We start from the raw sequence: 23,120 nt of genomic DNA on the forward strand, positions 1-23,120 counted from the left end.
GGTGCAGGCAGGTCCCTAGGAAGAAGCTCCTCTGGTCAGCTGCTCGGCATAGGGGTGATGGCCGGCCCTGGAGGGGAGTGGCAGTGCGGCGCTGAAGCCACTTTCTTGTCAAAAAGCAGGCTTCCCCCACCTAATTCTGAATGTTTAAGAGAAAGATCATCATTGCTTCAGACCCACTCGGGGGTGTCCGGATCCGCCTGCCCCGTTTTGCCCACGTCTCCAACTAGACGTGGCTCGGCTCAGGGTGGAGGCAAGGTTGGGGCTCGGATTAGCCGGGGGGACCCGGGGCTTCTCTGGACACGTCTGCCCGTCTCTGAGGTGCAGGGGAGTGATGCTGTCCCTCCTTAGCCGGTGCCCCTGGGGCCCTGACTGGGGGGGCCTGGCAGGCCCTATAGTTTTGAGTGGGTCAGATCTGGGCGCACGCCTGTCCGAGGGCTCGGAAGGACAGTGAGTGGATCACAAGCTGACCGAGACTGGGCAGGTTGGAGCGCTCTGGCCTCAGCCACGGGAGTGTCAGTGTCCAGACCCAGGCAGGGTTCTCTGTGTCTCCCCACCATCCAGGGCACCGGCTCATGGCAGGAAGGAGCAGCTGCTGGCCAGGGGTGGGCAGCCCGTGTACTCGCCCAAGCCGGGGTGGTCTAAGTCCCCACGGTTTGTGTACGCAGGGAGGCCAGGTGCCTGGCCGCTGGGGGGTCCGGTGGTTCTCACGCACACACAGTGGGGCTCCTTGGCTCCTGGCTTGTACAGCTTCCGGGGGACCCCGACCCAGTCTCTGCTCACACCTCCACTGAGGACAGAACAAAGATGACGGCTTAGCAGAAGGAACTCGTGAGTCTCTGGGGGTGGTGAGCGGGGGAGGTCACCTGGCATTTTCCCAAGGCGGGGGTCTACGGTGTGCGTCCCCTGACCTTCCGTCTCTCCTGACTTCTTCCAGTGTCCCCTGCCGTGGGCAGAGTCTGCCACCCTGTCCTGGCGCTCCCAGGCCCTGCCCTGTGCCTTCTTAGGCCCCACACTGCTAACACCTGGGGAAGGCTCACCCCCGCTGGCCTGTGAGCGGCACCCTAGTGCCTCTCGCCCTCCCTCCCTCCCCCTCCCTCCACACCCAGTCCTGTCTGAACTCAGGCCTCCTTTGTCGCTTCCGCTTCCGCAGGGAGGTAAAACAACAGACGGGGCTAAGGCAGAGGGACAGGGTGGGCTCACTGGGACAGGGACGGCAGTGACGCCAGAGGGGGCCACCGAGCCTGGCAGACAGGCCCTCGGGTGGGCAGGCCAGGTTCCTTGAGCCCCTTTGTGGAGAGCAGGCCCTGTCTCTTCAGAACCGGAGAGAAACTTTCCTCCCGACCCTTCGGGCCTGCTCCCTGAGCTAGAGTGGAGAAAGCAGGACGGATCCAGGGCCTGGCCTGGGGAGAGCCGGCAGCTCCGGCTGTTGGTTCTTATCGCACAAGGGACCCACCTCCAGGAGAGCAAGGGGGCTCCGCATGGATGTGCACAGCTTACACCTCAGGGAGGCGCTCCCCGGCCCCTCTCGGGGAGCGCTGGGCTCGCACTTGAGGCCCTTCAAGCTTGCTGTGTGGGCCAGGGGGCCGGGGCCCTTCTTCTGCACCAAAGTTAAGGGGCCCAAAGGGCTTGATGATTCGGGCAGAAAACACTGGTTACTCCTTCAGCTCCCCAACAAGCCTGGACTAATCCCTGGGGCATCTGCCCTAACTGAGCTCCACTCGCAGATCTCTGCGGGAAAGGGCTTCTCGGAGACACTCGGCAGTTGCCGTGTTTCTAGAACATGGCTCGGGGCATCGAGCCAAGGCCAGCTCTGCCTCCTTGTCCCCTTGTGCCGCAGGCAGCCCCGATCTGTGTGGACCAGGAGTGACAGAGGCCTTGGATGGGTCACCAGGCCAAAGTGAGCTGCTCTACTTGGACCTTCTCATCCCCAGGCCGGGTCTCTGGGCAGTTCAAGCAAACCACACACACACCCGGGTTCCCCCCCAACCTCTCCTGGTTGTCAGGGACCCCAGAAGCCTTAGACACCGAGGCACTGTTAAGACCCGCTCCCCAGAGCACCTGTGCTCTGGAAGAGCCCACCTGGGTGGGCAGCTGGGCTATGGCATCACCGAGCCGGATAGGACAAGCCGCACAGATGCCTGCATACCTCTCAGGGGAGCACCAGAGCCGGCCACCCCTCCTGGAGCTCCACTCGGCGTTGCACGGTGGGAACGTCTGCTTCTCCTCCAGCGCCCGCCGGCTCGCCTCTGTGCCTCGGGAGATCATGGCCTCCACGTGGCTCAGTGCGGGGGTGGGGAGGCCATCCTCTCCATAGAACTTTCCTGTCACCCTTCCTGTAGGGATGGGAGAGCTGAGGTCAGGGTCACGGAGGGAGGGACACAGCACCTCACCCCCATGGTGAGGCCCAAGCTCCCAGGGTTTCGGGCTCCAGACTGAGAACCCTCGATGTCTGACAAGACCCTGCAGAGGTGGGCCTCCAGGTGCAGGCTCCCCCACATGGGGGCCTCCAACCCTTCCCATGTGCAGATGGCGCTTTCCCCGGGGGGCAGAGCTGCACGTGACTCCTTCCTCAGTGCTCCACGGTGCTGGAAGCACGCGAGACATGTTGCATTGACACACAAGGGACCGGCTCCTTGCGTCCAGGGCTCTGCTCACCCACCGTCCACTCCGGCAGGCCTCTCTGGGGTCTGCTCTAAAGGGGCCACAAAGCACCCCCACAACACTACTCAGTCCGTTTTACTTACACACAGCCCTATCTGGAATTGTGTGGCCGGTTTACTTGTTCACGAGTCTATTCCCCACCCCCAGCAAGGCCCCAGCGTTCAAAATAGCCCAGTGCAGAGCACTCGTGTTCCACACTTGTTAAGCCACACAGGGGGGATCAGGGCGCTAGCCCCAGCCTGTAGCCCGAATCGGTCTAGCAGAAACCTCCTCCCCGGAGGATCTGTATGTGCCTGGCGACAAAACGGTCATGCTAGGTTTTAGCCATGAGACCCACAGAGAGGCAGGAGTCCTAGAGGCAACAGAGAAAGAGCTGGAGAAGCCATGTCCTGAGAACGGGGTCAACCACTGGCAAGGGCTCCCAACCAACACCGTATCCAGAACACAGAGACTCATCTGCCTCCCATGTGCCTGAGGCTGGGTTCCGGCTGCCGAGTAGCCCTCCTGTCCTCACCATCGTGTGCGCGGGTAGTAAGCCCCCTCCCCCGACGGGGCTCTTCCAGGCCCGTGCAATCCTGCCCCCACCTGCCTCCTGCAGAACGAGCCCACAACTGTAGGACCCGCCCTCAGCTCCTCCCGGGTCCGGTCCCCATCGATCATCCATGGCAGGCATTCAAGTGCACGCCGACCCCGGTCCACAGCCCTCCCCTGACCACCTGCCTGCACGCATGCTAACCCTGACCAACCACGGCAGAGCTCCCCAAACGCCAGGAAGACATGCCTGGTCGGGCCGCCTGTGCCCACTCTCAGGGCTGTATTCTTATTCTCTGTGTTAGGAGTCCCTTTCCTTATTAACCTGGCAGTATTTCAAGCAACCTCCCGGGGAAAAGGGAGAAGCCAGCCTCCTGGAGGTCCCCAGAGTGCCCAGTCCCTCCAGTGCGCACGTGGCTGTGGCTCCAGAAATGACCTGGGACAGTCGGCTGGAAACACAGAAGGGGGTGTGCAGGCCGGGAGGACAGGAGCCAACCGAGTGTGTGCGCTGGGGACACACAGAGGACCGTGGAGGTTCTGGGCAGCTGGATGTGGAGGGAGCAGAGTAGCTGTACAAAGGCCAAGGTTCTCAGAAATGGAACCCAGGTGGTCAAGACACAGCAGCCGTCAGAGGCATTAGGGGCAGAGGAAGAGCATGTCCCACTGAGACCGCGGGGCTGGTGAGGGGCACTGACGATGCCCAGGAAGTCAGCCGCGACCACCTGGGCTCCAGAGAGGAAGAGGACCCAACAGCCTGATTTTAGGTGTTGACAAAGCACTCTAGTGTTTAGACTCTACCATGTCTTTAGGACACTGTGAGGTGTCTGTTTGGAACGTGACCCTGTCCCTGCTTACTCCTTGCTGGTGACCCACGTAGTGCTGGGCACAACTAGTTCAACGAATGTTTGGGAGGCCGCTCCTTCAGAATGGACACAGACTTAAGGCTGGGCTCCTGACAGGGCTAAATAAAACAGTGTTTATCAAAACCACCCACAAATGTAGGCTTCAAGCCTTCCTGACTGGGTGTGGAAGCCCGATGCCTGGGACCCAGCCAGGCTCCTGGAGCTGCTTGTCTGAGATGCTGCAGGCAACCCCTGGCCTGGGTGCCACAGAGGCCAAAGCAAACAGCCGGGCCATCTTCTCCCGAAATCACGAGGGAGGGAAACAAGTGTCCCGGACACTGCCTAGTGTAGACTCACGGCCACACTAACAACCAGAGTTTAAGGGGAAAATGCCATGGGTATTGTGTGGGTTTTAAACCTTGGTCCAATCTCCAAAGAACTCTAAGTCTTTTAAAAGACTGCAAAACCGGGCACCTGGGTGGCTCCGTCATTCGTTGAACATCTTCCTTTGTCTCAGGTCATGATCCCAAGGTCCTGGGATCGAGCCTGTATCAGGCTCCCTGCTCCACAGGAGCCTACTTCCTCCTCTCCTACTCCCCTGCTTGTGTTCCCTCTCTGGCTGTGTCTCTCTGTCAAATAAATACAATCCTTAAAAAACAAAAACAAAAACAAAAACAAAAACACCTATGAGACAACTGAATGGAATCTATGGAAATGACCCGTGGGATTACCTACCAACGAATTTGTAATTCTTCTCGTAGAATGAAAGCCAATTTTGAAGGGTCAGCACCTCCGAAAACGACAAGTCAGCTACGTCGTCCACCAGGCCCGCTTCGGAGTAGTCCCCAGTCACAAACGCCCTGGATGCGTCTCGGCCTGCAGGTGACAGGTTTCCAAACAGATGACCCTGTTGGTCACAGGCACCATACCAACTCAAGAGCCCATTTTCTGAGAAACATGTGGGAGCCCATACTCCCAATCTCCAAAAACAGCTACCCCCCTTGCTGGCGCAGATGCTCCTGGATCTGCAACATGCTGTGGTGCTTACCCCCGGCGTCGTGGCCACTCAGCAGTGCTTGGCACAGCTGATCATGCCCGCTTCCACGACACAACGCTCCTGGCCTCCCCCTCCCTCGTGGGCATGTCTTCTACAGCTTTCGGGCTCGATTCTTGCCCACCTCCCCTGCTCTAACTGTGCCCCCCCCAACAACAATCTCCTGTTCCAAAACCACCTCTAGGCCTGCGGTCGCCAGGTTGGTATCTTCGGTTCAGACTTCTGAGCTCCAGAGTGGTATGTCCCATCATCTATTCAACATCACCTAGATGTTCCACAAACGGGATGTTCACCCTCCACTAATCAGCACCCCAGCCCCAGGAAACCTGCATGTCTCTTAGAATTTCATAGCTCAGGAACTATCAACCAGATACTCAGTTCAGAAATGCAGTCTGCGACAGGGACACCTCCTTTAGCCCTCAGATCCCAGCAGTCCCCGAGTCCTTCAGGTTCCTAAGTAGCCACATCAGTCTGCCTTTCCGCATCTGCCACGAAGCAGGCCCGGCCCGCCACTGTCCCTCATCCAAACTACTACAGTAAACCCTAGTGGCTCTCCGTACGCTCTCTCCATACAACGTGGAGATTGGTATTTTAAACATGAACTGATGTCATTCTCTTGCTGAAAAATCCTCAGTGCCTTCCTCTGGCGCTGGAATGATGTCCAGATCCCTCAGCGGGCTACTCAGGGCCCTACAGCACTGGCCAGCAGCCTTGCCTTGCCATGTCAAGGGGGAGAGAGTGTCACCTGAAAAATGTCTATGTGCTATCTGGTGTGCCTTGAGCTTCCCTACTGAGCTGAAACCCAGGGTCACTTGATAGAATGGAGCGCTGAGTCCAATCAGAAGTTCCAAATTGTTCCCATTTCAAAATGTCTGAGCATCTCAATATTTCCTATAGAAATGGGGCCCTTGAAACACTACGCAGCAAGGAGAACTCTTATAATGATGGTGTCTAGAGCCAACAATGATGACAGCCATTTACGGCCAATAGCCAAGAGCTAATACTGGCTTTGTGACTCAGCAAGCACTGGACAGATGGGTGTGTGGCCAGTGGCGGCACAGGGCTTATAGTGAGGTCCTGCCAAGGTCAGATCAGACCTGATCTGAATGATCACAGCAGAAATGCTAGCCAATTCTTTTGGGCTGGAAAAAAAAATGTATCTAAAATCTGTATTTTCATTAACAATATGTATTTTTTACAGTTAGGAAAATCTTTTATGTGCTTACTCAGATTTACATATCTGATAAAAAAGATATTCCCTGACAGCTGGATAAATGGGTCAGTGATAATATTAACCACACGCTGTGCTCCTCTCCCTCCTCCACTCTTACGTTAGTGCCTCCCGTAACAGAAGTATTTCTTCCTCGTAACACCTGTCACAAAAATACTTCATTGGCTGTTGATGTCATAACTATGCACAGTCGGCCTTTTCTACTGGTCTGCAAGTTTTATCACGGCAGAGCACACACCGACACAGGACTGATTCCCCGGTGTCCGGCGGTGCTTCCTCTTTAGTAATTGTCAGTGAGGACCGGCTGAATGAAACCCATGCACTGACAGCCAGTCTTCAGTATGTCCATTCTCACTAATTACTTTCAATAATTCAAATGGGCAAAGAATAGTGTTTCCAACCAATGGTGCTTGGAGAACTGGGCAGCGACATGCAGAGAATGAAAACAGACCCCCACCTCACAACATATATAAAATTAACTCAAACAGATTAATGACATGAATGTATGAGCTCAACCGGTAAAACCCTTATTAGAAAACACAAGTGTAAATGTGTGTGCCCTTTGGTTAGGTGACGGTTTCTTAGCTAGGACACCAAAAACACAAGCTAACAAAGAAAAAAAATAAACTCGACCAAAATTTTAAAATTTTGTGCATTAAAGCACACTATAAAGAAAGGGAAAAGATAACCTACAGCAGGGAAGAAAATATTCACAAACCAGGGATCTGGTCAAGGTCAGTATCCAGAGTATATAAAGAACTCTCACAGCTCAATAATAAAAAGACAACCCAGCGAAAAAGTGGAAAAGGATTTGAACAGATATCTCTTCAAGGAAGACACACAGATGGTCAACAAGCACATCAAAAGATGCTCCAGGTCACAGCTATAAGGGAAACGCAAGTAATCAAAACCACAATGGGCTACTACACCAAACCCATTAAATGATATAATCGAAGACAGTTTGGCAAGAATGTGGAGACACTGAAACTCTACTACACTGATGGTGGGAGTACAGCCACATTAGGTAATAATTCGGCAGTGTCTCAAAAAGTGAAACCCAAGAGTTGCTACATGAAAACTGAAAACAGGCGTCCAAACAGAAATGTGCACACATGTTCACAGCAGAGTTTTCGTAGCAGGCGAAAAATGGAAATAGCTCAGATGTCCAGCAAATGGTGATGAAATATACAAAACGTGGCATACGCACGCATACAATGGAACATGACCTGGCCATAAAGCGGAACGCAGGACCGACCGGTGACTATACAGCCCCGATGAACTTTGCAAACGCCGCTAAGCGCAGGAAGCCAGACATGCGTGTGATTCTCCAAACAGGCAGATCATCACAACAGAGGGAAGCAGACAGTGGTTGCCAGGGGCTGGGGGTCGGGGCAGGGGTCAGAGGGAGTGGACAGTGACTGGTGATGGATATAGGGTTTCTTTCAGGGGTGACAGAAACTCGTGGAATTAGATGGGGCTGATGTTTGCACAACCTTCTGACTACATGGAGACATCCAGAATTATACGCTTTAAAAGGGTGGGTTCTACGTTGTGTGAATTACACCTTAACAGACCATGATCCAGACACCGGCAGCTGGAATGCACCTCTCTGCCTCCCTGCTGGGCTGTGCGGGTGGTGGGAGCATGGTCTTCTGGACCCTTAGCACCTGGCCAAAGACGGGTGGTGGCGGGGTCAGGACGTGGATGTTGAGTGAATGACGGGCACAGACAAACTTGGCAGACACTAGAGCGTGGCGCAAAGAGCAGTGACCCCGGGAATGAAAGGGCTCCCGCTCCCGCTTGTGCACCCTGCCACACAGCTGCAACTGGCCCTGACAGGGAGCGAGCCCTGACCCCAGGCCCAGCTCCCAGCTAGATCAGTGTGCCGCTGGGGTCAGTTCCTTCCTTGCTGGGCCGTATGAGGAGCCTGGCAGCATGGGCTGACCGGAATTCCTTCTCTGTCCAAATTCTCCCTGGAGCCAGGTGGTGCCTCGTATTTAGGGGACAGAGGCAGCGTCCCAACACCAACCCCCACCCCGGCTGGTGGTCCTGGTCCAGAGCTTATCAGCGAATCAGGTCCGACGCCGGCGGCGGGAGGACACGGACAGGAGACCTTCCACCGACCAGCGCTCCGGGCCTGCCACGCGCGCAGCTTCCCGGATCTGAGCGCCTGCAGGGGCGACCAGCCCCTCTCTGGCTCGGGCCTCAGCATCTCCAGTGGACACGAGAGCGTCCGTCTTAAAGCAAGGGCGAGTCCCACCCAGGGCACCGGTTTTTGGGGAGACCTGGGGAGCGCTAAAGGAAGGTGACTTGGGACAGGCACATCCTCGAGAGACGACTGGGGACGGGAGCAGGCTTCGGAGGGCGGGGACGCGGCGTCCTTCCCGGCGGCGCCCGAACCCCGCGGGGCGGCCCCAGCGGCAGGCGGGGAGGCCCGTCTCTCCAGCCGACGTCGCGGAGGGCGCTCGGGAAAAGCAGGGTGGGGCGAGGCGCGCCGGGCTGGCGAGACCCCGGAGGGCCCGAGGCGCGGAGCGGGGCCCCTCTCAGCCCGAGGGCCGGCCCGCTGGTACCTGCGAAGCCGCTATAGTGGGCCCCAGGCTCGTAATGCCTCCGGCCGGAGGACACATCGTAGACGCGGCCCAGCAACGCCAGGTAGAGGCCCGGGTCCCCGGGGCCGCCGCGGTAGCGGGCCAGCTCCTCGGGGACGAAGAGGCGAAGGCCAGCGCGGCCGCTCCACCAGCCCAGCCACCGGGCCGCCGCGGCCGCGGCCGCCGCGGCCGCGGCCAGGCCTAGCAGGAGCCCACGCCCGCCGCGCCGCAGCATTCGCACGGCAGACGGCCTCCGCGCCACCACTGCCAAGACAGCGGCGACGCAGGCGTGACGTTCCCGGCCGACGTCACCGGCGCGACGGCGTCGCGCCCCTGTCTGCGCCCCCCAGGGGACAAGGGGGGACTGAAGGGACACCTGCTTAGAAGAAAGACCACTCTCCGGGTCCATTCCCTGGCTTCGATTTTTTTCAGCGTAGGGAGTGAACGTGGAGAGACACCGAGTCTGCGACCGGCGAAGGCCCGGTCACGCCGGTTCCCGCCCCCAACAAAGATGGCGGCACAGGGGGCGGTCAGATGACGTAGACGTTAGGACCGACTGGACCTCTGGGAACTCGGGGTCCCACCCGCCGCCGCAGCCCTCCTCCCTCGCTGTCTTACGGCATTTGCCTGAGTCGGCCTGACGGCGCCTTTGCGACGCCAGTCCTCGCTTGACGGAGAGGAAGCCGGAAGTCGCCGCCGCCGTCGTCCCCTCCCCGTCCCCGCCCGCCGGGTGCAGCCGGAGGTTGACAGGTCGAGGCGGGGAGGCGGCGGCGGCGGCACAGCCGGACGCCCGACACGGAGACTCCATGGGGAACGCTCCGAGTCACAGCAGTGAAGACGAAGGGGCTGCCGCCGGGGGCGAGGGCTGGGGCCCGCACCAGAGCTGGGCGGCCGACTCGGGCACGGTCGCCGGCTCGGGCCCCGCGGCTCCGGCGCTGCCCCCCACCGCTGCGCTGCTGGAGCCGGCTCGACTGCGAGAGGCGGCGGCGGCGCTGCGGCCCGCTCCGCCCTGCGAGTCTCTGGTGTCCAGGCACCACGGCGCGCTGCTGCGCTGGCTGGAGGAGCGGCTGGGCCGCGGCGAGGAGTCCGTCACCCTGGAGCAGTTCCGGGAGCTGCTGGAGGCTCGCGGCGCCGGCTGCTCGGGCGAGCAGTTCGAGGAGGTGAGGACCGGCCGGCGACGGCGGGGCGGGGGCGGGGCGGTGTCTCTCGACGGGCGGGGCGGAACCCCGCGGGGTGCGCGGGCTCTGAGGACTGGAGCTTGCGGTGCTCGCGTCCTCTACTCCGCCGGACACGGCTGCGAGTCTCTACCCTCTCCTGGGGGTGCGGAAAGCCTAGACGGGGCCGTCCTTGGTTTGAGGAACTCGACAAGCCCTGGAGTCTTCGCAGGTCGTTGCAGTGCCGACGTTTGTGCTGCTGCCCCACGCGGCCCCGGCGGCCCGCGGGATCTTCCTTGTCGGGCTCCGGGGCGGAGGCCTAGGGATCGAGGGAGTGGCGGTGGAAGCCACTGTGTTGTACCGGCGGGAGGATTGTCCAGAGCGCCCTCTGAATCGGGCGTGGGCGCCCAGCGAGCGTGGGAGCAGGACAACCGGGCCTGGAGAGCTCGCCTTCTGAAACCCATTCTCACTACCCCGAAACTACCATTTCCAAAGTACACACTTGTTTCTGGGTAGTCCAGGAGCCGTGTTTTAGACTCATGGAAACCTCCGTGTAACCTGAAGCTGACGGGCAGGTGTCACCCGTCCTGCTAGGACTTGTAATGACCGAGGTTTGGGCACAGTCATTAGCATCATCTCTGTTGCATCATGAGCAGCAAATTGATATGGAAACAAAATATTCTTTTCTCAGAAGGGATGTTAGGAATTATGTGTACCTTTCATTTTACAGTGAAAAGAGAACTGCTCCAGGGTCTCCCACTGACTCGTTGGCAGCCCAAGCCCTAGCACTCTGCTCTCTTGGTTTGTTTGCTTCTTTGTCTTAGGTCCCACCGCCTCCTTCTTGGGAACCCATTTCTTTAACTCCACAGTGTTACAGCACATAGATGCTTAATTTGTGGGAGTGAGTAAGCCACGTAGAGTCTTCAGCGTCCGTGAAGGGTGCACTGAAGGTGCTTGTAATGCCATTAGAAAGTGATGTGCGCTTTACAAACAGAGGCTTTTAAAATATTTTAAGAATGTTTTTTGCATATAAATAGGGTTTGTATGTTTCTTATATTTTCTTTAAAAAGATACCGGTAAGACATCCCAGTTCTTGAAAATGGGGTCATACTCGTTAGTGAAGGGTCTCCATATGTATTTTTTCTTAATTCCAAGAGTCCGTGTAATACTTTCGTCTCTAGCTCTACATGTATTGAGAGAAAATGAAGTTGTGCTGGGAAGAGCTGTGTAGATCTGTTGAAGGAGTTGGCACGTTTCAGAATTGTCCAGAAGGCAATGGCGGGAACAGTATTTACATTGGAAATGTCTGACAGAAATAGAGCTACAAGCAGAGTTGACAGGAGTCCCATAATGTAAGGCCAGGAGTCCGTTTTAACAGTGTTTTATTTATTCACTTACAGAGAGAGGGAGAGTGAGAGAGCACAAGCAGAGCGGAGGGGCAGAGGGAGAAGCAGACTCCCCTCCGAGCAGGGAGACCTATGCAGGGCTCAATCCTGGGACCCTGAGATCATGATCTGAGCCAGAGTCAGACGCTTAACCCACTGTGCCACCCAAGCACCCAAGGCCAAGAAGTCCTTAAGGTGTGGTCCAGAAATCATGCGGGGTCTATGATATTGTTCATTGAGCAAATATTTGTTGGGCACACACTGATTACCGGGCACTTGGATGACAGTGGACAAAGCAGAGTCTTACTCTTAAATGGTGTGTCGTACTGAAGGGGACTCACGCGAACCCAGCAGTTATAGGCGTAGTGAGTATCAGCCAAAGGAAGGTGTAAGGAAAAATATAACAAGAGTATTTAACCTCACCTAGGAAGTCAAGGGAGACTTACCTGGAAAGTCGCATTTCAGCTCAGATCCAAAGAGTGATAGATAACATGGGAGGAGCAGAGGGTTAGCAGGGAGAGAAAATCTCACGCACATGTCCAAGTCCAGAGAGCAGAGAATTTGGAAGAAAGGTGTGATGTATTAGGCTTAGACAAAACTGCTGCAAGGGACAGAAAGGTCAGTGCATCAGTGGTTTAAATGGTAAACAAGCTTGGGGTGCCTGCCTTCAGCTCGGGTCGTGATCCCAGAATCCTGGGATGCAGTCCCACATCGGGCTCCCTGCTCAGCGGAGGAGCCTCCTTCTCTCTCTCCCGTTCCCCCTGCTTGTGTTCCCTCTCTCACTATTTCTCTCTGTCAAATAAATAAAATTTAAAAAAATAGTAAACCAGGGGCACCTGGGTGGCTCAGTGGGTTAATAATAAAGCCTCTGCCTTCGGCTCAGGTCATGATCCCAGGGTCCTGGGATCGAGCCCCGCATCGGGCTCTCTGCTCCGTGGAGAGCCTGCATCCTCCTCTCTCTCTCTCTGCCTGCCTCTCTGCCTGCTTGTGATCTCTGTCTGTCAAATTAAAAAAAAAAAAAATAGTAAACCAGCTTCTGGGTGCCTGGGGGGCTCAGTTGGTTAAGCGACTGCCTTCAGCTCGGGTCATGATCCCAGTGTCCTGCTTCTCCCTCTCAGTGTGCCTGCCTCTCCGCCCGCCTATGCTCTCTTTGTCAGGTAAATCAATAAGATCTTCAGAAGAAATAGTAAACAGCTTCTTATGAAAAAGTCCAGGTGGGCGGTCCAGGTTTGACGTGGCCTTCAGTCGTTCCCCTGGGGACCTGGCTCCATCGTTCTTGTGCTGTCCTCCTCCACAGGCGCTTTCCACCGAGTGACTGGAATGATTCCTTCAGCTGTCGCTTTGTGCATTACAGCCTCAGGAGAAGGAAATGGGAGGAGAGGGCCACACTGCCTTTCTTTCTTTCTTTTTTTTAAGATTTTATTTATTTGACACAGAGAGAGAGATCACAAGCAGGCAGAGAGGCAGGCAGAGAGAGAGGGGGAAACAGGCTCTCAGCTGAGCAGAGAGCCCGATGCGGGACTCGATCCCAGGACCCTGAGACCATGACCCGAGCCCAAGGCAGAGGCTTAACCCACTGAACCACCCAGGCGCCCCCACACCGCCTTTCTTAAGGGCAGAGCTCACCTCCCGTTGGCACAAGCCCGGCCACAGGGCCCCACTGAGCTGCAAGGGAAGCAGGGAACAACTTTTATTCCATGGCCATGGATTTAGCTGAGAAACAAGGTTGTGGTTACTGAGAAAGAGGAGAACAGATACCCGGTTCCAATTAGTGGTGTGACACACGTGGCTAGACCCCAGAACTCAAAGGAAGAGAGTGAAGCTGGAGGAGTGGGCACGAGTCAGGTCCTGGGGAGGCCTTGCAGCCTCTGTCATCTAGGAGTTTGCAAACCGGAGCTTTAAGCCAGATCCATGGTGCTGTGGCTGCCTTCTAGGGAGCCGGTTGGAGAGGGGCTAGCAGGGTCCAAGCAGGTCAGTTAGGAAGCTATTATGACAGTTTAGGTAAGAGACTGGATGGCTTGGGCTGGGGTGGTGGCAGCTAAAATGGCACCAACAATTTTTTTTAAGATTTTATTTTTTATTTTTTTTAAAGATTTTATTTATTTATTTGAGAGAGAGACAGTGAGAGAGAACATGAGCGAGGAGAAGGTCAGAGGGAGAAGCAGACTCTCTGTGGAGCTGGGAGCCTGATGTGGGACTCGATCCCGGGACTCCAGGATCATGACCTGAGCCAAAGGCAGCCGTCCAACCAACTGAGTCACCCAGGCGCCCCAAGATTTTATTTTTTAATTTGACAGATCACAAGTAGGCAGAGAGGCAGGCAGAGAGAGGGGGGGAGGCAGGCTCCCCGCCTAGCAGAGAGCCCGATGCGAGGCTCGATCCCAGGATCCCGGGATCATGACCTCAGCTGAAGACAGAGGCCTTAACCCACTGAGCCACCCAGGGGCCCTGGCACCAACAATTTTGAGAGTGATTTAGGAAGTAAAATAAGCAGTCCTTGAGACTTATGTGTGAGTAGAGAATTATAAGGGGAAAGGAATTGAGGATGGCTCCAACATTACTGGAAAGGTGATAGGGCTGATTATTGAGAATAGAAACTTTTTTAGGCAGGGAAGATCTGGAGAGACCAGATTTGGTCTGGTTTGGCTCTGGTTTGGCTATGCTGAGCTTAGTGTGTCCATGGGCAGCGACGTGGGGGTGTCGCAGACAGGGAGTCCGAGAGAACACTGCTTGAGATACAGTCATCTGTTCGCTGGGGTTCCGTGAGAAAGTAGCCCATCGGTTCTTCCCACTGTGAAGTGTGTGTGTGTGCTCCGTGAGAACTTGAGTCCCTTAGAGCTAGTCCGTGGACTGTTGAACATTGTTAAATCCGAGGTCGTGCAGCCACCATGACTAAAGAGATAGGTGGGAAGAGAAACCTGAGTGGTTGTCCCTTCCCCGCTGTGAAACACAGAGTCATCGTAGTCACACGTGTGGCAGAAACAAACCTTAAGGACTCAGAAGCCCAGCAGTAAGACCTGGTGACTTGGGAAAGTTGCAAGTTTGTATTTTCCTTCTGTAAAAATCCCTGGGGCCACCTAGAGGTGTGTCATAGGGTCTTAAGTACCCATACACTGAACTCACGAAATACATGCTGGGAGTTTTCTTCACACCTGCAGGGCTGTCTCCCCTCACTCTCTACAGTGTGTGCGGAGACTTGGTGTCTAGTGATTCGGGCCAGCTGTGCAAGGCTGGTGGGTGACCCCAGCTCCACAGTGAGGACGAGACTGAAGGCTCTGTAGAGTTCAGGGACTCAAATAGGATGGGAAAGTGAGTTCTGGTGCCAACACTCTAGCGGAGTCCTCTGACTCCAGGCCTTCCTCCTCTAGGGACCTGGTTCTCTGGGATTCTTTTTACTTAGTCTCATTTTTTTTTTTTTTTTTTTGTCTCAATTCTTTAATTTTCCTCTGCATGCTAAGGGAGACCTAGCAAGAATAATTCCAGTTTGAGAAAAAGCATTGTGTATTTTTCTTGAAGCCTGTTCCCCTTTAGTAGACCTGGTGTGGAAACGGTTAGGGGTGTGGCCTAGTACTAAAGTCTGGTGACCTGCCCTTGCTGCTGGTTAGCACTTGTTAGCTGAAAAGAGCAGGTCTGTCTCCACGTGAAGGCTTAGCCAGGGTTTAAAAAGCCATTTGGAAGAACTCGCAGTGGTTGTCCTATCTGTAAGCATGGAGAAATTATACGGGGAAATGTCCAAGAAGATAAGCATTAGCCATGGTTATGATTCTGTGCTCTAAAACAAGTGTGCCCTTGGATGTAAGTAAGCGGACATTTCTGTGTCTTAGTTAATTTTAATATAAGCTTGTGATGATGTGTTGTGATACTTTAAGTTTAAGGGTATAAGGGAGATGTTAATAAAACGCCTTCATAGTAGCAACTAAAACGACGATGTGTGTTTTTCCCTCCTTTCATTTTATGGTCCCCGGCGGTATACAGTATGACTATAATGCTAAGTGTTTCCAAGTTTCATATGCTGGTTCTTGGGCTCCAGATCCGTGTTGCCATCCATGTCCCCACGGCCATCTTGCCTTCATGTTCCCATGACTTAGTAGCTTGAGGTGGTACCCTAAAGAATTGCTGGACTTGTACTGTAGATCAAAGTCTGAAGCTTTATCATTTTATAGTGGAACATACCTTCTCTTCTGCTAGGTGTGGTCCATGGGGAAGGACTCTGGTTTGATCATAGGGAGCAGAATCTACTTGACCTTTATGCAGATGGGGAATAGAGTTAAAGTTAAATCCCTATCTGACAGCAGAGATTAGAGATTCCGTGTTTGTACTCTCAGTACGCTATGCCTCCAGAGACGTGTAGAGTCTTGGGCAGGAAAAGGTGCTGAACACGGGATGATGGCAGATGGCTTTCAGATGGGAATTTGAGAGAACTAGGTCTTCTTTTATTAATTTGCCGTACTGGCTCTGGTGCTTTGTCTGTGAAACTCACTGGGCTGCGCAGTGCGAGGGCAGGACCATCCCTGTCCCTTGCCCTCTTGCCTCCGCGCGGCTGTGTCTCCGGGCCAGGCCAGGCCAGCGCTCCGCCGCAGGGCCCGCAGGTTGGGTGAGCAGCCTGAGGACAGTCTCGTTCTCATTCTCCGGCCTTGTGCCCCATATCCAGTCTGCAACCGTGGAGGAGTAGGGGATTTTTTGATGTTTGAGGGAACAGTTAAATAGAGTTTTAGGAAAACTAGAAAAGGGTTTTAGTGTTTGGTTCAGAGGAAATTTAGAGGAAAAACACCATTTGTCATTATCGTGTCAAAGGTTTTAATCCTCTGGTTTAGAATGGCTCTGAGCCCAAGAACTATGCAAATAGAATTATGCGGATGTAATTCTCCACTCCTTGAAGACAGAGCCTGAGAGACTCCTGTCTGTGCAGTAAGGATAAAGCAGGTGCAGACATTGCTTGCCCGCAGCCCAGGGCCTTCAGAGACTCCCCAGTGCCTGAAGGACAAATACATATTCCTCAGAAGGGCCTAGAACCCCCGGGCTGGCCAGTCTCCCTGTCTAACCTCCTCTGCCTCTGTTTCCCTGTTCAAGCCCTGTGCCCACGCCAATGGGACACCTGCCTTGTCCTGTGTGTGGACCTTGTTTCTCTCAGTTCTTCAAGATTCCCTGCCTTGGCACCATCACCTGGTCAGGACCAAACCTTTCTCGTGCCGTGATTCTGAATAACTGGGTTTGGGCCCTCGTTGCCTGTTCTGTACACATCGCTTGGCACGTAGAGCGCACCACCTGATCTTGTCCTGCCCTTTGGCTGTGAGGCCCCCTGCCCAGCTGCCTGCTCTGCTCTGGCCCAGCAAGCGATGGCTGTGGATGGCGATGAGGCGGTGGGGGAGAGAAGGACTCTGGGTGAATTGGGGGTTATTTTGACCCTGTGTACTTCGCTGTGTCGGGGATGATGGTATTGGCTTCTTGTGGGGAAGAAGAGCTATAGAGGAAAGGCCACAGCCTTGTTTTACCTTTCCCTGATTTCCAACACACTGCTTCATCACGCACTGTCTTACTGTAGAAACTTCATTGGCTCCCCATTGCTTTTAGAATCAAACGGGAGGCTAAGCTTTAGGTCTGTGTAACTTTCCACTCTCAGCTCCTGGAGCATTTTAGCTGACTGAGCCCATTCGCAGTTTCTCCTGCACACGGGAATTTTGTCCTTGCCTCCCTTTGCCCCTGTAGCCCTTTGCTTCACCCTAAGCCCATTTCACTTTCAGGGACCGCAGGGGAGCCTTTAACAGTAGCATGGAGTTTGGGAAAGACTTCACCAAACCAGGGCCTGAGAGGCTAGAAGAATTTGCCAGGCAGAGGAAGGAGGGGATGCAGTGGAAAGGTGTAACACAGGAGCGCCTGGGGGGCTCCATCGTTTGAGCATCTGACTCTTGCTTTCGGTTCAGGTTGTGATTCCCACAGGGTCATGAGATCGAGCCCTGTGTGGGGCTCTGTGCTCAGTGTGGAGCCTGCTTGGGATTCTCTCTCTTCTCCTCCTCCCTCTGCCCCTCCTCCCCCCAGCCTGCTCACGTGTGTGCTCTCGCAGTGCAGACAAATTGGGGTGAAAGAGTGTGGCCGACTTTGGGAGTGCTGCTCCTTTGGGCTCTAGTCTACCATCTGAGTTGGGAAGGACCTTAGTAAGCATTGCATGCAGCCTCTCCCCTCCCGTTGCCCAGGAAAGGAGTCCCTTCTGTAATACCCTGGACAGCTCCCTGTTTCATAAGTCCTCCTGTCCCACTGTTCCTCTTTAGCCTGAGTTTCAGACTTGGGCTCTGGGGTCAGACTGTGCACAGGAAAATCTGGGTTCCACCATCTGCAGGCTGTGTGATTAGTCACACAGCTGCTCTGCGCCCCAGCCGTCCCCCAGGAAGGGTGAACATGGTGCTAGTCGTCACCTTGTACAGTTAGCATGAGGAGTCAAGGAACTCGTCCACGTGGAAGCCCTAGAACAGCGCCTGGCACGCCCCTCCTGCCCTGGGTGGTGTTCTTCTCTGTTCTAGCTCTGTGCCAGGAGTGTTCACTCTGTCTCCTGACAGCCCTTCCAGTGCTTGGACACCATGCAGCGTGGTCTCACAGATGGGTAAACTGAGACCTTAAGTAGAGAGGCAAAACTCTGGGCCAGCAAGTGGTAGAGCTGCGACCCGATCCAGACCTCTCACACGGCTTGTTTCTCCCAGGTTGAACCAGGGTGCAGCCTTTGTAGGAAGCCCGATGCGTGCGTTCTGCTGCTCTGTGCCCCGTTCTGGTTTGTGAGGGGTTTGGTACGTTCTCATGTGTACCATGGTCTTGATCCTACACGTGGTTAAGGACATTAAGTTGGAATGGTCTGAGCGCCATCCCGTGTTACGCTGCTTCTCTCGCATGCCGCGGCCAAGGGCCTGCCCTTGGGCGATGCTTCAGTGGTTACGGCATGGGTGGCGAGGCACGCAAATGGGCATGTTGGCGGAGGCCTGAGGCGGAGAAGAGGAGGGAGATGCAGCACAGAAGGTTGCTGCAGTCTCCGTGGAGGTGGTGTCAGCTCCGTGGAGATGGGCGGCCGTGCTCTGTTTCCAGAGAGCAGGAAGTCGACTTGCTTCCCTTTGCACAGTTAAGGCCAGACCTACTGTACGTAGTTGGGTTTGAGGCCCCCCTCCCCCCCCAGGCTGCAGAGCTGCAAACTGTTGGGACTCTCTTTAGTGAGGGCTACCTTGCATATTAAACATGAAACAGAAAAGAATGCAATAGAAGATGTCAGGGTACATTGTATCTAGTAAGAGAAAGTTTTACATTGTTTCAGGAGGCATGTTAGCATTATAGGCCCTGGGGCATGGCATGAAATATATTTCTTTTTCTTTTGTTTTGTTTTATTTTATTTTTGACAGAGAGAGCCGGCATGCTCTACACACAAGAGCCGGGGCTGTGGCAGAGGGAGAGGGAGAAGTGGGTTCCTCCCTGGGGCGGGATCCCAGGACCCTGGGATCAGGACCTGAGCAGAAGGCAGATACTTAACTGACTGAACCATGCCCCCAAAATGTATTTCTTTCTTTCTTTTTTTTAAAAAAAGATTTTATTTATTTATTTGAGTGACAGAGATAGTGAGATAGAGCGCAAACAGAGGAGAGGGGGAGGGTCAGAGGAAGAAGCAGGCTCCCTACGGAGCAGAGAGCCCAACTTGGGGTGACATTGGGCAACATGGGGCTTGATCCCAGAACCGCCGGGATTGGGACCTGTGCCAAAGGCAGATGCTTAACCACCTGAGTCACCCAGGCGCCCCCTTGAAATGTATTTCTTACAGTAGCTCAGCCAGTGACACTTGAGACACACTGCTCTGGGGTTATGTCAAACTGGAGGGTCCCAGAGGGGACAGCCAGCATGGGAATGATACTAAAGCCATAGTGGAGTGAGAACTGGTTGAGGGAGACTCGGGGCCTGTTGCCCGTGTTCAGTGATCCGTGGGCTGTTCTGGGGCACAGGGATCGGATGTGTTCTGAAGGGCCCCACAGGTGGTGACACTAGGGAGGCGCATTTCCATTCATTATATAGAGAAGAGAGTTCTTGCTGTCAGAACTGGTCAGAAGACATGAGCTTCCCATCACCAGTGTGTGTCACAGAGACACCGGAGAAGGAGTAAAGGCCTGTATGTGAAGAGATTGGTAGGTCCATTCCAGTTTGAGGGTTTAAGTAGATCTGGAATGATCAGTCTTTTCCAGTGGCCTCCTGGTACCCTTGCTAGGCAATGGGAGCCCCTCAGCCTGATGGGCCAGGCTCTCTGTCCTCTGGCTTCCACAGCCCTGCCTCCTGCTGCACCAGGAATGAGAGTCCGTGCGGTCTTGCCTGCTCTCTGTGTCCAGGCTTACATTCCGGCCCCTCTTCCTATGATGGCTGCCTCGTCTGCACACGCTCACAGATTCCTAGTTACTCGTCAAAACTCAGTGCAAGGGTGGTTTTTCTCAGGGCCACATTCCCCGAGTATCCCAGTCCTTTTTGGGCTTCTGGCCTCTGGAGCGTCTGTCAGCTTGTGGCACAGTGGCGCATGGTGTAGGATCCCAAGTCATACCACGATCACATCCTGATACCATGATTTACGGCTGCCAGCCTTGTGACCTCGAACAACATCCTTCGCCTCTCTGTTCCTCACTGGTAGAAGGGTAGCACCTACCTCGAGGGTCGCTGAGGAGAATACGAGTTGCTGCTCCCGGTGTGCGGCTTAGAGCTCTGCCTGGGGCTTGGTCTGTTAGCCACCCGGGTTGTTTATGCTCTAGCTGTGTTGTGGGGATGAGCACACGTCACATTGCTGCTGTTGGTTTGCAGATCTCTTTTCCAAGGCTGTGAGCATTTCGGAGGGCAAGGATGTGCCCTGTCGGTTTTCCCACGCATGGAGCCAGGCTCAGCTTCAGGGGCACAGTGTCCGCCTGTCAGAGAGGACTGAGTGTGCGCAGGAGCAGACCAGACTCCAGGAAGTCCTGCGAAATACACCAGCTGTTAAGTGTTGGATTTGAAAACCGGTACATTTCTTTAAGGACAATTTCCAGGCATCGGGAAATGATGTACTTATTTGGTGAAGCTATTAGCAATGCTGTTCTGATTTTTTTTGTTACACAGTATGTCTTTCTTTTTCTTTGTTTAAAAATTCTTTTTATTATATTCAGTAATTACTGACAGATCAATAGATTTTTTTTTTACAATTTTTAATGTACTTAGTTTTTTTTTTTTGTTGTTTGTTTGTTTGTTTTTATAAAGATTTCACCTATTTGAGAGAGGGAATAAGTGGCGAGGAGCAGAGGGGCAAGTGGACTTACTACTGAGCAGGGGGCCCAATGTGGGGCTGGACCCCAGGACCCTGAAATCATGACCCGAGCTGAAGGCAGAGGCTCAACTGAGCCACCTAGGTGCCCCCTTAGTGTAATTTAACTTAATTTAATGCTTTCTTTGAGACACAGAGAGAGAGAGAGAGACTGGGTGAAAGGAGGGGTAGGGTAGAGGGAGAGAGAGAATCTTTTTTTTTTTTTAAAGATTTTACTTATTTATTTGACAGAGAACACAAGTAGGCAGAGAGGCAAGCAGAGAGAGAGAGAGAGAAGCAGGCTCTGCACTGAGCAGAGAGCCCGATGCGGGGCTCAATCCCAGGACTCTGGGATCATGACCTGGGCTGAAGGCAGAGGCTTTAACCCGCTGAGCCACCCAGGCGCCCCGAGAGAGAGAATCTTAAACACACTCCATGCTGAGTGCAAAGCCTGATGTGGGGCTCAGTCACATGACTGAGATCATGACCTGAGCCAAAATCAAGAGTTGGATGCTTAACCGACTGAGCCCCATACGCGCCCCTCTGCTTGGCATTCTCCCTCTCCCCCTCTTCCCACTTGTCCCCTCTGTCTCTAAATAAATAGGTAAATCTTAAAAACAACAACAGCAGGGGCACCTGGGTAGCTCAGTGGGTTTAGCTCTGCTTTCAGCTCAGGTCATGATCTCAGGGTCCTGGGATCGAGCCCCACATTGGGCTCTCTGCTCGGGGGGTGGGGTGGGGGGAGGGGAGCCTGTTTCCTCCTCTCTTTCTGCCTGCTTCTCTGCCTACTTGTGATCTCTGTCAAATAAATATATAAATCCTTAAAAACAAAAACAAGAAACAACAACAACAGTAAGCCACCATGGGGCCATCCTATAGCTCCCCTCTGCAGCCTGCTGTTCTGTCTGTGGTCCTCACCCTTCTGTGTGGGTTCACTTTGGTCTCCTCTAGCCCCCAGGCCACGTTCACATTTTCCCATCATCCCAGAAATCTTGTAGGGTTGATGTATTCACTGCGTGAGATGTTCCCTTAGACAGGAGGAAGTATTACGCTACTTAAAAATGTCATGAAGCCACTCATCCAGTCTGTCCTGTGCTTGAAGTGGGCCCTCAGAATTGTTGATTTTCCTCATCGCTCATATGGCACAGAGCCTGTGTGACGCATGCCGAAAGCCGTGGCCTGCAGGGATGCATCACCCTTGGCTGCTACAGCTGGCTCTGAAGCGGGTTTCCTGCGCATCCCTGGGTGACATGGGTACGTGGCTCCGTCAGTTTTCAGTCGCACGCCTCATCCGTCTCCTTCCTGCCACGGAAGGGGAGGCCTTCGCTGACCTTCGCCTTCCTGTCCGTGCCGGCGTGCGCATGTCTCCCGTTCCCCTGGCAGATCCTTTCATATTGGTGTGTTGGGGAGAACAGGCGTGCCTGTCTGTATGTGGCTGAGCTGTGCAGCACCCCACGACTGTGGCCCCTGTCTCGTACAGCGTTGTGTTTTCTCTGAGGTTGACGACTAAGCGGGTGCTGTTCTTGTGCGCGATCTTCTGTCACTAATGGCGACTGCCGGCTTCCGGCCCGAGCCTGCCTCTCTCGCAGCACACTGGCTCTGCTCAGGCCCACGGCAGCTCCGAGAGGCTCATCTCAAGAGCCCCCAACCAGCTTCGTTCTGGTCCTGGTGTTCTTCAGGTTGTCAGCATCTCCAGCAACCGGGACCTCATTCTCTCTCTCGGTTGGACCCCAGTCTTCCCCTTTCTTGGCACGTTCTGTGTTTGCGCAGCCGCAGCCTCCAGGAGCTTTCCGAGTAAGGGAGCGTTAACTGGCTCCTGTTCTGAGAGCCTCGCTGGGTGAGAATGTCTTTTCCACAACTGCGCAGTAGGTGGTGTTTTGACTGTGTGTTAACTTCTGGGTGAGAGAGAGAGTCCCCCCCAGGATGCTGAAGGCCCTGCTCCTGTCCCAGCTTCCCTTATAACTGCTGAATCAGCCCTGATTCCCGACCTCTGACATGGACGTTGTGTCTTCCCCGTGGAAGCAGGAACTTCTCTTTCCCCTCCCTCTTACAAAATCTGATCACAATGTGCTTTAGTCCCTGGGGGGGGGGGGGTGTTCAGCCTCTACGGTGTCAACAGTCATGTCCTTCAGCTGCACGAAATTATCTTGGATCTTAAGAATGGTTATTTCTCTCCCTCCCATTTCTGTGTTTCCTTCTCTACCACTCACAGTGTTTGGATATTGGATTTCTGGATTGGTCTCTTGGTGGTTTTCGTCTTGCCTTGCCTGGTTCCCATGACTTTGTCTTTGTGCTCTACTCTCTGGACACTCTAGTCAATTTATCTTCCCAAATCCGCTGAGAGATTTTCATTTTTCTGTGATATTTTAACTTTCAGGAGCTTACGAAAGTGTTCTG

At 54.4% G+C, this 23,120-nt stretch overlaps 2 protein-coding genes across 4 annotated transcripts in view; one reads left to right on the forward strand and one right to left on the reverse strand.

The window, feature by feature from the left end:
- Positions 1 to 129: 129 nt before the first annotated feature.
- Positions 130 to 9,172, reverse strand: LOC131817088 (neuferricin). Of its 2 annotated transcripts, none has more exons than XM_059150496.1 (4): positions 8,890 to 9,172; positions 4,770 to 4,910; positions 2,147 to 2,333; positions 130 to 787 (listed from the first exon to the last, which is right to left on the reverse strand). In XM_059150496.1, the coding sequence occupies exons 1-4, from the start codon at positions 9,140 to 9,142 to the stop codon at positions 571 to 573; spliced, it is 798 nt and encodes a 265-aa protein (XP_059006479.1). In that variant the 5' UTR covers positions 9,143 to 9,172; the 3' UTR covers positions 130 to 570. The 2 variants fall into 2 exon arrangements, with proteins under 2 accessions (XP_059006479.1, XP_059006480.1); XM_059150497.1 differs by lacking the exon at positions 8,890 to 9,172 and adding an exon at positions 5,267 to 5,354.
- A 143-nt stretch (positions 9,173 to 9,315) lies between these two features.
- Positions 9,316 to 23,120, forward strand: part of ZZEF1 (zinc finger ZZ-type and EF-hand domain containing 1) — a 99,616-nt gene continuing 85,811 nt past the window's right edge. The window contains exon 1 of one of the 2 annotated variants that reach the window (XM_059150491.1): positions 9,316 to 10,067. In XM_059150491.1, coding sequence (XP_059006474.1) covers positions 9,714 to 10,067 — 354 coding nt within the window. In that variant the 5' untranslated portion in view covers positions 9,316 to 9,713. The remainder of the gene's footprint in view (positions 10,068 to 23,120) is intronic. The other variant, XM_059150493.1, reaches the window with a different exon arrangement.

The sequence above is a fragment of the Mustela lutreola genome, chromosome 15, assembly GCF_030435805.1.
Source record: "Mustela lutreola isolate mMusLut2 chromosome 15, mMusLut2.pri, whole genome shotgun sequence".
Lineage (NCBI taxonomy): Eukaryota > Metazoa > Chordata > Mammalia > Carnivora > Mustelidae > Mustela > Mustela lutreola.

Excerpts from the sequence above, each read along its gene's own strand:
- LOC131817088 (XM_059150496.1), bottom strand. The coding sequence starts at position 9,142 with ATGCTGCGGCGCGGCGGGCGTGGGCTCCTGCTAGGCCTGGCCGCGGCC. Across the intron at positions 2,334-4,769 it reads GAAGAATTACAAATTCGTTG|GAAGGGTGACAGGAAAGTTC; the intron begins GTAGGTAATCCC and ends CCATCCCTACAG. Across the intron at positions 788-2,146 it reads CTCTGGTGCTCCCCTGAGAG|TGGAGGTGTGAGCAGAGACT; the intron begins GTATGCAGGCAT and ends TTCTGTCCTCAG.